Source organism: Acanthopagrus latus, chromosome 11 (assembly GCF_904848185.1).
Source record: "Acanthopagrus latus isolate v.2019 chromosome 11, fAcaLat1.1, whole genome shotgun sequence".
Classification (NCBI taxonomy): Eukaryota; Metazoa; Chordata; class Actinopteri; order Spariformes; family Sparidae; genus Acanthopagrus; species Acanthopagrus latus.
In genome coordinates this window covers 29643213-29657824 of record NC_051049.1, presented here as the reverse complement: position 1 = coordinate 29657824, position 14612 = coordinate 29643213, and the positions used below count along the sequence as shown (strand labels likewise).

General features: G+C 39.3%; 1 protein-coding gene across 1 annotated transcript in view; it reads left to right on the top strand.

The window, feature by feature from the left end:
* The window catches only part of lrrc40 (leucine rich repeat containing 40), a 32963-nt gene that overhangs the window by 6530 nt on the left and 11821 nt on the right, over positions 1 to 14612 (top strand). The window contains exons 2-8 of the mRNA XM_037114225.1: positions 382 to 563; positions 3772 to 3845; positions 6160 to 6289; positions 6381 to 6504; positions 8613 to 8752; positions 11494 to 11666; positions 14113 to 14203. Of these exons, the coding sequence (XP_036970120.1) occupies positions 382 to 563; positions 3772 to 3845; positions 6160 to 6289; positions 6381 to 6504; positions 8613 to 8752; positions 11494 to 11666; positions 14113 to 14203 (914 nt within the window). The remainder of the gene's footprint in view (positions 1 to 381; positions 564 to 3771; positions 3846 to 6159; positions 6290 to 6380; positions 6505 to 8612; positions 8753 to 11493; positions 11667 to 14112; positions 14204 to 14612) is intronic.

Below are 14612 nucleotides of genomic sequence, written 5' to 3'. Positions count from 1 at the left end.
GCACTGGGCTCATAGAACAGAACAAAACAAGGCACCACAGGGAGCAATCTCCATGAACACCTGACAAATGCCAGTTCACTTGCTTCTCATGAGATCAAACTGGGTCAGACTTGTAGACCAGACTGGCCTGGACCAGCAAAAAATGTAAACCCACCCAAGCCTACACTGTTTAGAATGTCTTGGGCAGTGTTGTGACCAATTGAAAAATATTTTAGCTAGTAATTTTTTTTCTGTTTAACCTTTTGCATTTACTTTTACATAAAGGGGCAAACACTGTGGAGACCCCACCATTCTTTTGCAGCATTTAACACAGATCATTCATAAGTGCTGTAGCCTGATGAAAGAGTTAAAGCAGCCTGTCTGTCTGTGTGTCTGTCTCAGTCCCACAGAATGTGTATCGTCTAAACACTGACACGCCAGAGGAGGCCCAGCAGAATGTGTCCTTCGGAGAGTCGGATCGATGGTGGGAACAGTCTGACCTTACCAAACTGCTGCTCTCATCCAATCAGATTACACAACTGACTGATGACATTAAACTACTGCCTGGACTCACCATGCTGGATGTAAGAAACACAAACTCAGTCTGTAAGAACCCTGACTCAGTATTTCCGCTAACAAGTAGTCAGCCTTTTCAGACACAATGCATTACAGTGCCTTGCAAAAGTATTCACCCCCCTCAGCATCCTTTCTATTTTGTTGTCTTAAAACCTGGAATTTAGATAGATTTTTATTTTTATTTTATGTAATGGATCTACACAAAGTACTCCAAATTGCTGATGTGAAACAAAAAAAACTTGTTTTCAATAATAATTCTAAAAAATAAAAAACTGAAAGGTTGTTCTAGCATATGTATTCACCCCCTTTGCATTGAAGCCCAATCCATTACCTTCAGAAGCCACATAATTAGTTATATAAGATTGACCTGTGGGCAATCTAGGTGTCACCTGATCTCAGTACACGTATTAGTACACAGGTTAGAGAAATAATTGTGGAGAAGTACAGATCAGGGTTGGGTTATAAGAAAATATCCCAAACTTTGGACATCCCATGAAACACCATTGAATCCATTGTTAGAAAATGGAAAGATTATGCCACTATGACAAATCGCCAAGAGGGGGCTGTCACCCAAAACTCACGAACCGCCTGAGGAGGGCATAAATCAGACAAGCAACCAAGAGGCCGAAGATAAACCTGAGGAGCTGGACAGCTCTACTGCAGATATTGGAGTATCCGTCTATAGGACCACTTTAAGCTGTTCGCTCCACAGAGCTGGGTTTTATGGAAGGGTGGTCAGAAAAAAGCCATTGCACATAGAAAAAAATAAGGCAGCATGTTTGGAGTTCACCAGTAGGCATATTGGAGACTCCCCGAACACATGGAAGAAGGTACTCTGGTCAGATGAGAACAAAATTGAACTTTTTGGCCATCAAGGATCATCTGGTGCAAACCTAACACCTCTCAGCCAGTGTACAGCATGGTGGTGGGGATATTTTTCATCGGCAGGGACTGTGACACTAGTGAGAATTGAGGCAAAGATGGATGACGCTTAATACAGAGAAATTCTTGAGGGGAACCTGTTTGACTCTGCCACAGATTTGGGGGGTGAATATTTATGCACACTCGGGTTTTCTTTTGTCTTATTTCTTGTTTGTTTCACAATAAAAACATATTTTGCATCTTCAAAGTAGTAGTTATCTTGTGTAAATAAAATGATACACCCCCAGAATTCCTTTAAATTCTAGGTTGTAGGACAGCAAAATAGAAATAATGCCAAGGGTGGTGAATACTTTGGCATGGCAGTGTACTGCACCACAGTACTCTGAAACCTATTAAATCCAGTGGCTTGCTGCACACCAACACGGCTTTTGCGGCATTGTAATAGTGAGAAGCTTGCGCTGCACTGTGACTGCATTGAACCCAGTGGACAGGGGATGACGGCGAGGAGTGCATAGAAAAACAAAGCGCACACAGTATTCCGCCCCTCCCACACACCCCGCTGATTCGCCAGCATACCACCAATCAGAGAATCCAATGGCTCAGACGGCCAACAGCCAACCTCCCCAGACTTCGCATGTTAAATCGGAGCAGACAACGTCCGCGCAGCTCCAAAAGCTTCCAACACAGCTGAACACACCAAACCTATTTATTCCCAACCTCGTCCAAGTCTGCCCAAACGCTTCAGACGTCCAACGGTTGGGCCGGTGTGTTCCTGCCTTAAGGGGGCACCCTGCCACCCTGCAGAGGAAACTCATTTTGGCCGCTTGTATCCGGGATCTTATTCTTTAGGTGTAAGTCAGACCTGTTCTCAGTGCATGTTGGACTTGTTCTAACTAAGCTAATGAAACTAAATGATAACGTGACTAAACTGACAAACTAAAAATATCTGAAAAGGTTTTTAAAAAAGTCCAATTTGGTCTCATTTTGATTGGAGGACCCACAATGGCATCAAATGGCATCATCCAGGGCTAAATTGTATTGTTTCCAACACAAAATGCCAAATTCATTCAATTCATTGAGGGAATTTCTTCAATTTTGGTACTAATGTCCATTATGATTCTGGCACTGTGACCACCCAAAAACATTTATGGCTGACAGGATGAAATTAAGAAATTATAGTACAGAATAGAATAGAATAGAATTACTTTAATGATCCCAGACTGGGAAATTATTTTGCTACAGCAGCAGTGGGTCTGCAAAAAATATATACAGTGCAAATATACTATAAACAATAAACAACAATAATATGTACAACAAAACAGTAGAGAGATGAGAGTTCTCTCTGTCAGGCAGAGGTGAGAGAGTTATTATATAAAGAGATGGCTTGTGACAGAGATATTTCCTATTTTGACATTTAATATCCAAAAGGTAAGAGGTTAAATGCACTGTGACATAATATTCTGTAAAATATATTCTGGCCATTATTCAACAGCACACCTTTGGAACAGAAAGTTCCCTGGTATACAGAGGCATACAATTAAGATGCACTAATTCTAGTTAAATGATTATGCAATCTGATGACAGGTGCTACAGTTACAAACTCAGCAGTGCCTGCAGTACAGAATAACAGGAGTCAAACTCAGCTTAGAGAGTCACATAGAGACAGTAAGGCGAGATGGTGAAAAGACAATGGCAGAGGATTTGTTATCAAACTGAAGAACAAAAGCACCTGTTTGCCAATGTAACAGTAATGTTAATGAGGGAAATGGAGTTTATTAATCTTATGAGAAGTTGTAGGTGTGCAGTCTCTCATCTTCAGTTATTCATCGAACACTTCCCTCTTGTTCCATTGCTCCAACAGACTGAACAAAACTAACTGCAGACATAAAAATGCCAAGAACGACCATTGTTATGCTCTGTAAATGTATGGATGTACTTCTGTGTTTCGCTTTTAATGTGATGGTGCAGCAGTTGGAAATGTTTGCATCAACAGTAAATCAACACAGCACTCCACAGATAGTAAGCATCTTTTCTTGTAAAAGGCTGCTTGATATTACCTGTGTTGTTTAGAGCTTATTTGGTTGATGGGAGAACTTTGACACCTCGGCAACCCTGAATTACAGTAACCCAGACGTCCTTGCCCAACTCATTAATTTTCTAATCAATTAACCTATCTACTAAGTCACCATTCCTCTGATTACATACAAAGCATTCATTTTGGTTGCTTGTAGATATTGATAAAAGGAATGTTACTATGACACATTAGCAGAGTTTATCAAAGTGATAACATAAATTATAGATGTTGAACTAAAAATGGTAATTTCACCCTGACAGCTCCATGATAACCAACTGAGCAGTTTGTCTGGTGCTTTGGGAGAACTACAGGAGCTCCAGCAACTGCGACTCAGGTATGCACATGTGCAAATGCACACACACACACACGCAAACACTAGGGTTGGGTATTGTTTGGGTTTGACACAATTCTGATTCCAATGCCAGTTTTTAACTATGCTCAATTCTAATTGTTTGGGTAGATGTTTCACTTTAATTTGTAACTATATTATAACCAACCATTGCAAAAGTATGACTTTGGGCTCTGGGTAGTTGTGACATCATTCCTTACTATTTTCTCAATTTTTACAAATTCAGCAATCAGTCAATTAATTCAGGAGCTCCACCTCTGTTTGCAGTTGAATTGTTCTTCTTATTTTACTTGTTCTGCTGTAGCTTGGTTAGGTATAGGCAAAAATAAACTACTTGGTTGGATTTAGAAATCCAAATTTAGAAATCCTTAAGATGAGAGGAAGGCCATTTTGATTTGGATGATCTGTTATAAATCACAGTGTTACAGGATATGCAATCCAGACTAGGGCTGGTATAGAGGGGTTGGACAGGTAAATGGTTGATTTCCGATTTTTACTCTTTCTCTTATGACCAATGGCAGCGGCAGCCTGGAACTCAGTGTATGAATCCCCAAACAACGACCAATAGGTTTGTGTTAAGTTAGTCTTGAAATTGTGTAAATAGTACTCTGATGTTCCTTTACTGTGTAGACAGCATGGTGTTGCAACTTCAAGGTGATCAAAACCATCGCACCTCCATTCAGTGACATCATGTTACGGATATGTCTGTTCATCAATGAACTGATTATATGGGGATGGGGTTACTCATTCATGAATGAAACGTTTGTTAACATGTAGTCATGCAGTCAGTCCTGATTCTGTCTTTACTGAAATCTGATGTTTTGCAAAACATGGAGCTGTTAGAAACACTGTGTGTGTTGGTGATGTGGATATTATGTCTTGTTGTTGTTTAAACTGGCAGGTTTGCAGTTCCAGTTCAGGCAAATAGTTTCAGCTTGTCTATAACATCGAAGCCCATATTGACAATGCTGTTTGTGGCGCCTGTATTTGCCAGTTTTTTAGATAGTTCTAGAAAATCGGTTTACCCTAAATATTTACTAATTTTAGTGGTGACTGGACAGACTCATTAATACATTGTGATACAAATGGGGTGCAGTAGCTCAGCAGGTAGAGCAGGTTGACTAGTGATTGGAAGGTTGCTGGTTCAATTCCCGGCTCCGGGCAGGGCTGAGCTGCATGTTGAAGTGTCCATCATCCCCTCAATTCTGAAATCAATTTAGAGTCAGCTTGTTAAAAAAAAAAAGATTAATTCATTTGAAACAGGTCCATGCACATGTTTGGAACTGGTGGTGCCCTACTGATAAGCATTTATGTGTACATAGGTAGGGATCCTAGTGGTGGATTCGGACTAAATTTATAGGAGTGTTTCAGGTGTTGACGTATCTTGCAAGTTTTGTGACGATTAGCCCAACAGCTGTCGACTTTCTGTGCTGTGCCATTACCTTTTGAAGTTTATTGGTCAATATGCTGAAAATTAAATGAGCTTAATGCAACAAGCTTTTTGCAACTTTTCATACGCTTGGTCAGTCAATGATCTAAAGAAAATTTGAGGGCTCATTTTAAAAGTAGAAGCACATATTAAAAGTGTTTTTCTGGGGAAGTGTTTACACTTTATGGATATACATCTTTATACATGTTATCTTATCTTGAATGGAAAAAAAAATTAAGTAGTCAGCCTTCCTGACCGAAACCTCAGTGGAACTTTATCCCCAGAAACAGCATCCTTCCCTGCAAGTGACAGGGTCAGACAGGGTCCTGTTTGCTGATGGCGAGTATTTAATTCTGTAATTAAGAGCAAAGAAAGTTACTTTTTCACCCTCCATGATACATGGTGGGTCAGGATCTCAATCGCAACACATTATAACTGCTTTATAATGTTACCTTTATTTCCATGGCACCAACATGAAATGACACACTGGAGCAGCTTCAGATGTAAACAAACAGATGCCATAAAGGAGAGGCTACGCTGCAGGGATAATGCGGAAGCTCTGTGTGAAAAGGGCTTCTGATTAATGTAGGACTGCACTACCTCCTGCGCCACAAATATTTTAGTGATGTATGATAAAAACATTTGGCAACATAGAGAATCTTGTGCATACAGTACTGATTACAGTAAAACACTGACTCATTGACTTTACTGCAGACTCATAGTAAGATCTGAACAATATTCAAACCTTGATATCTAGTTCAAGCCCTGATGGTGCTTTTATTTTAAATAAGCATTAACACAAAGGGTTTTAACCCGTTTAGGGTTTGAATCCTAACAATCTAACATGTGTGTCCTCTGCTATGGGGTCAGTCATAACCGTTTGAGATCACTGCCAGTGGAGGTGTGTACTCTGAAGAACCTCTTCAGCCTCACACTCCAGCAGAACCTGATGGAGAGCCTGCCAGAGGAACTGGGACAGCTGGAGAATCTTACAGAGCTGGTAACTAAACATGTTGTCTGTAGTGTCCTACACTCCCATCGTGCTCTTTACATTGACTGATGGAGATGTCCTGTCCTGTGATTGATTTAAGGACCTGTCCTACAACCATTTGACGGTCCTGCCATCCAGCCTTGGCCATCTTAACTGTCTGCAGAAACTGAACCTGAGTCACAACAAGCTCAGGTGTCTGCCTGACAGCCTGGCCCAGCTCACAAGTAAGATCAGCTTTACTGTATGTATACTGTACTGTCAGCCTGCTGGCCTCTTTTCATGCTGATTGCACCATTAAGTTTCCACCTGTATTTACCTCAACAGTGGACAGTAGACAGCTGGTAAACCAATGTTGGGATAGATTCGATTTTTAGTAAAATATACATATATGCAGTGGGATCTAAAAGCCTGAGCCAACATTGAGAATCTCTAATATTTCACATAAACCTAGAAATTGTTATAAAATTAGAGGATTCAGAAAGTATAAATATGATTAGAGACAATATTGTTATTATCGGAAAAGTTTTGATGTCGTGCTTGATTATTCCAGTTTATTCTCTTCTTTCCCACACTCTTTATGCAACCCCACCTCACTCACTCACAAGCTCTCCTGCAACATAGAGGGGTTGGAATGTGACAACCCCAAAAAATATATAAAATGAATAGAATATTAATAAAATAAATCTGCTTTAGAATCACTGTAAGAGCCTACATTGTGTAGTGTTGCTTTTATTTTCCACCTTAATGCACGCATATTGGCTTGACTATCATTTTATTAATTTCTCCTTTGACTATTTTCTCTCTACCAGCAATGTTATCTGCTTTCTTAGTCAGCAATACGTTTTTCATTCCAAAAGCACACGTCCTGTTTAGGATTTTTTTTTCACCTCAGATTCTGATGTCAAAACAGCAGGTGAGCCACTTGTGGAGGAAGCTTGTTAACTAGAAAATGTGTATTTCCTCTGTAAATACAGTGTAAAGTAAAGCATAAGTAATTTTGAAAAATCTGCTGAAATGCGAAAAATAATAGCCTGAAATGCATAAAACTATAATGCATTGCACTACACTGCTGAGAAACCCAGATGTGGTAGAAGTAGAAGTAGCAGTACAAGTAATAGAAGTTGTATTAGCGGTGGTTCTATTAGTTTAAATAGTAGAAGTAGAATTAGAAGTATTAGTATTAGTAGAAGTAGTAGTATCAAGTAGTGATAGTAGAAAAAGTAGCAGCAGACTTTGTAGAGTCAAACATGAGCAGATGACAGTGATTTACAAAACTGCTTCTGTTCACTGTCTCCCAGAAATTTAGGCTCTAAATTAATATTTGGGCTTATGAGGGAGTTTGTGGGCGTGCTTGTCACTTGAGGGCCCATATAGCCAAAAAAAGGAGGTAATTTTTTTAGCTTGCAGTACTCTGATGGTTAGAAAATTCTAACTGCACAAGTTGCACAAAATGGTGCTTCTGTCAACAGTTCCATGTGGTTGTTTTTTGAAGCACCACCCCAGTGTGTTTTGGTGTTTTTATGGTCTTTCCTGGCAATGGTTTGTCATTTTGACACCCATGTTATTGCTGTCCATGCTTATGATGTTAATCATGCTGCAGCGACAGCTTCTGGTAGCCTTGGTATAATGTCTAACCTTTAACCACAGCCCATTTTCACTTTGAGAAAGACTGTTAACCATTTGACGGTTAGAAACACTGGCTGCAGTGGGACTTTTCCTTTCACTATGTTCTGCAGTGTTATCCACCTCCATCATGTTTACAAAGCTGCTGGAACTTGATGCTGGAATTCATTAAGTGACCCAAGGCCAAGCAGCTTCATAGTCCACATTATTATTATTTTTTTTAACGCATTATTTTTCTGTAATTAATTGATCAAAATTAACACATTACTTAGCCCTTAGACAGCTCGCATGAGTAGTCAGATTTTGCACAAACTTGTGGATTCATTTCAACCCAGCCGGAATACAGACTATTTTACAGTTAGTGTAGTGGATTTTTTCTTAAAAACTCATGTTAAAGCTTACTTAATTCTAATACTAAATTCATGGAAGCCTGCAAAATCATACACCAGTACACCAAATACTTTATTAATAATACAAGTTTGAAGTTTCACCCTCAGAATTTTTGTGATTCTTTATTTGTGTATTCTCAGCCTCAACAACTGCTCATTTCTCACTGGACTGAATTGGAATTTGTCCTGAACATCCAAGACACCCTAAGGATAATTTGCAACATATACTGATTTACATAGTCGTTGCAGTTGTTCGTTCTATAAAAAAAAAAGAAAATCTTGGCTGTCTGCATCTTTGTCTTCTAAATTGATTTTGACAGATGTGAAACTGTTGGACTGCAGCAATAACCATCTGACTGACATTCCTGCAAGCTTATCAGAAATGCGTGCTATGGAACAGCTTTACCTCAGACACAACAAGCTCCGTCTCCTCCCAAAGCTTCCTGCACCCATGCTCAAGGTAACCATAGCAACATGAGTAAGCACATCTTGTTCTAATAATGAATTAGTTCATAATGTAATACTCAATTTACTTGAAAATACTGTATGAAAAAATATTTATTCATGTTGGCCAATTAAAGGAATTGGCTTCCCAATTTTAACACTGAGTGTCAATTACAATTTTAATCTCTTCTATAAACACCCAGTTTTCGTACGTCAAAAAATCTTATTTTAGGTCATTTTAACATACATGTTTGCTGCCCTCCTCAGTCTTTTACTACAGATTTTATGGATATTTTGGAGTCTTTTAACCTCACTCAGATAGTACAAGAGCCCACATATTCACAGAGTCACATCCTTGACCTGGTTCTGTTCAGTGGCGCCACCCAGATGACTTCACTATTAACCATATTTGTGTGTCGGATCATAAAGCTGTTTCATTCAATATGATTTTATCCCAAATACCTTTTAATCACAGTGCACCAGCCCATAGATGAGTTTTTAATACTAGTTCTGCTCGCAAGTTTTCTGAGCTTTTAATTCTGATTTTAACACACAGGAGCTGGTCTCCCTTTTTAACTACACCCGTCGGTCTGCCCTGGACTCCATCACCCCCTACAAAGACAAAAAAAATAAATAGAGCACTCCAACCAATCATTGAAACGAGACTGTCGGAGAATTGAAAAGAAATGGAAAAAGACAGGCTTACATGTGTTTTATGGTAAGAGGCAAGAACATCCTTCTTCTCCAAATTAATTTTAGCAAATCACTCCAACCCCAGAATTTCATTTAAAGTCACAGAGTCATTAACCACCCCCTCCTCCCCTTCTTTTATTGATGCCTCTCAAGAAAGGTGTGAGGACTTTTTAAACTATTTTCGAGATAGAGTCAATGATATTAGGCAAAACATTATTCTCCCGGACTGTACTTACAGACGAGTAGGGACATTCATAGTTACTAACCCCTACCCTAACCCTGCTTTGAACATGATGTGGTCCAACCCCTTCGGTTCTTAACATTTTTAGGCCAATTTCTAAGCTTCCATTCTTATCCAAGTTTTTAGTGAAAGTTTTCTACTAAACTTTTAGCTTTTATGTCTCACAACAACAACACAACACAACACAAAATTCTCGTTTTATAATTTTACACAGCACAGAAATTTCCCTCCTCAAGGTAAAATAACCACCTTCTTTTAGCAGCCGATCGGGGAGAGAGCGCAATTTTAATCCCTTTAGATTTAAGTGCAACTTTTGACACTGTTCATCATGCCATTTTATTAGACCGGCTGAAAAACCTGGGCTGGCATCAACGGTACTGCTTTTAGTAGGTTTTATTCCTACCTTTTAGACAGAACCTTCTCGTACTCACTGGTAATTTCTCTACACCTACAACACCCATGACCTGTGGTGTACTGCATGGTTCTATTTAGGTCAGATTTTATTTTCTATTTATATGCTCCCACTCAGCCAGATTATTGAACACCATAATGTTTCTTTCCACTGCTATGCTGATGACACAAATATACCTTCTGCTGAGGCCCGGTGAGCCAAGAAGCCTAGCTGCTGTTTTAGAATGTCTTAACAATATCAACTTATTAACTCAAAAACAGAAATCATACTGCTCAACCCCCTCAGGTCTACTAACTAACTGGTCCAGTCCTGTTTCTGCCAACTAAGATCTGTTTCAAGAATCAAACACATGCTCTCTGCCCTGAACTGGAAAAAGTCATTCATGCATTCATCTTTTCCAGACTAGATTACTGCAACTCGTCTCCGTTATCAATGAGAAATCACTCTCTCCCTCAAACTTGTACAGAATTCAGCAGCTAGGCCTCTAACTGGTATTAACAGACGACATCACATTACCGCAGTCCTAGCTTCACTTCATTGGCTCCCCGTCCTATTTAGAATTGTCATTTACTGGTCACTTTTAAAGCACTCTTGGGTCTGGCTCCAACCTACAGAGCAGACACAGGGCCGGTTCTAGGCAGGCATATATGAGGGGGCAGTCAGAAATGTGAAGGGGGCATCATGTGTCCACATCATGCTTTTTTTTCCCCTGTGCTTATAGTACTTTCTGGAGCCGATCACCGATTAGGGAGTTTGAATAAACCCATTACCGATCATGATCTGATCAAAAGACTTTGTTGTCCATCACGTAGTGACAGGGCTCAAAACATAAACGCCACAAAGACATAAAATATATTTAAACCAATGAGATGTTTGTTTTGCTTTTTTTGTTTGTTAAAAGCAAAACAAACACGTCTCATTGGTTTAATGTGTTTTATGATTCGATCCGATCAGATTGGCAGAAAGCTTAGATCAGTAACTTCTTTTAAATCACTTCTTAAAACCCATTTTTATAGACTTGCCTTTATGTGATGTTGTGCTTTTCCTTTTATTTATTTGTTAATTTATTGTATCTGTTTTATTTATTCCATTTCTTTATTTTACTTGTTTTATTCATTTTTATCATTATTTCTGTTTATCAGTTATTTGTTTCTATTTATTTAGCTATAAATGCCATTTATTTCATTTGTCCTTTGCAATTTTACAGTAATATGTTTTATTCTGCTTCCTTCTGCTTTATGTCAAAGCACTTTGAAAACTGTATTTTTAAAAAGTGTTGTAGATAAAGTTGTTATTATTATTATTATTATTATTAAAGTGTGTATGTGTATGTGTGTGTGTGTGTGTGTGCGTGCGTGTGCGTGCGCGTGCGTGTGCGTGTGTGTGTGTGTGTGTGTGTGTGTGTGTGAAGGAATTGTATGTTGGGAACAACCAGATTGAGCAGTTGGAGGCGGAGCAGCTGGCCTGCCTGACGTCCATCTCTCTTCTAGAACTCCGAGACAATAAGATCAAAATCCTCCCTGAAGAGATCACCTCACTGAGCACACTCACACGCCTCGACCTTACCAACAATGACATTACTATGTAGGTCAACAAAATTACACTAATTCCAAATTCACACTATGGTAACAGTTTCTGTAGCTCGCTGTCAAAAGCCTTTGGATTACAGGTAAACAACATTCACTCTGTGCTTACAAATCAGTGAATGATGAATTTTTTAAAAATACCATTCAAAAAGTGGCCAGTGGCTTGTGGATGCCTAAAAATATGAAGCAGGCTAAATATCTGGTCGTGTTGGGGAGCCATGCAACAAGCTAAATCCTGTCCCTCACATTGTATTGCATTAGGAGGCCAGACAGAATAGTCATGGATTCCTCCTGCTGACAGATATTATAGTGTGACAGAACAGCAGAACAGCAGAAAGCTGTGTGGTACGAAGAGTACAGCAATCTAACAACTTTGAAATTTGTGTAATGTGACTAAGGTGAATAAAGCAATCAACTTTTTGCCCCCATAAGCAAAACTCAACACAGTCAACTTCCAGTCAGTAAACAACTACCAGTAGATACTGTCAGTACACTCTCATCTGAGTTTCATGTACTACATGTACACTACCAGTCAAAAGTTTGGACACACCTTCTCATTTAATGGTTTTTCTTTATTTTCAAGACAATTTACACTGTAGATTTTCACTGAAGGCACCAAACTATGAATGAACATAATTGGAATTATGTAGAAAACAAAAAAGTGTGAAATAACTCAAAACATGTTTTATATTTTAGATTCTTCAAAATACCCATCTTTTGCTTTGATTACTGCTTTTCGCACTCTTGGCATTCTCTCGATGAGCTTCATGAGGTAGTCACCTGAAATGGTTTGTCAACAGTCTTGAAGGAGTTCCCAGAGAAGATGAGCACTTGTTGGTCCTTTTGCCTTCACTCTGCGGTCCACCTCATCCCAAACCATCTCAATTGGGTTGAGGTCAGGTGACTGTGGAGGCCAGGTCATCTGGCACTCTCCATCACTCTCCTTCCTGGTCAAGTAGTCTTTCCACAGCCTGGAGGTGTGTTTGGGGTCATTGTCCTATTTAAAAATAAATGATGTTCCACCTAAACGCAAACCGGATGGGATGGCATGTCGCTGCAGGAAGCTGTGGTAGCCATACTGGTTCAGTGTTCTTTCAATTTTGAATAAATCCCCAACAGTGTCACCAGCAAAGCACAGATTTCCACTGTCTAATGTCCATTCCTTGTGTGTTTCTTGGCCCAAACAAATCTCTTCTGCTTGTTGCTTTTCCTTAGTAGTGTTTTTTTAGACGCTATTTGACTATAAAGGTCTGATTTGCACAGTCTCCTCTAAACTGTTGATGTAGAGATGTGACTGCTACTAGAAATCTGTGTGGCATTCATCTGGGCTCTAATCTGAGGTGCTATTAACTTAACTAACGATTTTTGAGGCTGGTGACTCAGATTAATTTATCCTCAGCAGCAGAGGCGACTTTTGGTCTTCCTCTCCTGTGATGGTCCTCATGTGAGCCAATTTCATTGTAGTGCTTGATGGTTTTTGTGACTGCACTTGGGGACACATTCAAAGTTTTTGCAATTTTCCAGACTGACTGACCTTCACTTCTTAAAGTAATGATGGACTGTTGTTTCTCTTTACTTAGCTGACACAACTGTCCCAACCCCATTAAGAAGGCAAAAAATTCCACAAATTAAGGCAAAGGGTATGTGTGGGATTATAGTCCCCTGGTGTTATGGTTATATACATTTGTGTGTCATCTGCATAACTATGGTAGCAAATTTCATCGTTTTCCATTATCTGAGCAAGAGGAAGTATTGAATAGTAGAGGCCCCAGAATGGAGCCCTGGGGTTAAACCACTTTAGTGTTGAACCAGAGAGTCCAACCCAGTTTTCCAGTTGGTCCAGTAGTATATTATGGGCGACCGTGTCAAACGCAGCACTGAGATCCAGTAATAATAAGACTGAGATTTTTACGCTGTCTGTGTTTGAATGAATGTCATTGAGGACCTTAACAAGAGCCGTCTCAGTGCTGTGATGTGGTCGAAATCCTGATTGGAAAACATCAAAACAGCCATTTATTATTAAGTAATTGTTCAGCTGTTGAAAAACAGCTTTTTCAATTATTTTACTTAAAATTGGGAGGTTTGAAATGGGACTATAGTTATTCATTACTGGTGTGTCTAGATTTCTCTTCTTCAGGAGTGGTTTAATGACTGCAGTCTTAATGGTTTGGGGGAAGAAACCTGAGAGAAGAGACGTGTTAACAATCTGTTGCAGATCTGGAATCATGCAGTCTGAAACTTTTTTGAAGAACCCTGCTGGTAACATATCCAGGCTGCAGGAGGAAGATTTCAAATGCTGTTTTGAGTTATTTCACACTTTTTTGTTCACTACATAATTCCATTACAAGTGTTAATTCATAGTTTTGAAGCCTTCAGTGAGAATCTACAATGTAAATAGTCATGAAAATAAAGAAAAAACATTAAATGTAGTGTATCTCTGTCAGTCTTCCAGCATCTCTCAGCCTGCTGCCCAATCTGAACATGTTGCTGTTGGAGGGAAACCCTCTGCGAGGAATCAGGAGAGACTTACTCACTGTAGGTGACACACTGAGGACACAAACACAGTACACACACAGTGGAAACTGTGTTTTGTCAAGCCTGATATCACAGTATTAGCCTATGACGATATGTTGACAAATGTATCTAAATGAGGTATAAGGTAATAATAGTCTTAGAGCTAGGTAACTGGTTTGTCTCTTTCAGCTCAGTACACTAGACAATTTGTATCCTAGCTTCCATGTGAAGACTTTTCGGACAGAGATCACAGTCTTTATTGATTAATGTGTTGAATCCTGATGGTCTTTAAGGAAAGGTTCTTTCATATAACTGCTTACTTGTAAGACAAATTGGTATTTGGCAGCCTTAAATGCATTGCATTTGCCACAAATCATATCAATATAATCATAGATTTCACATAGCATTGTAATGGATGCAACCCAGAACT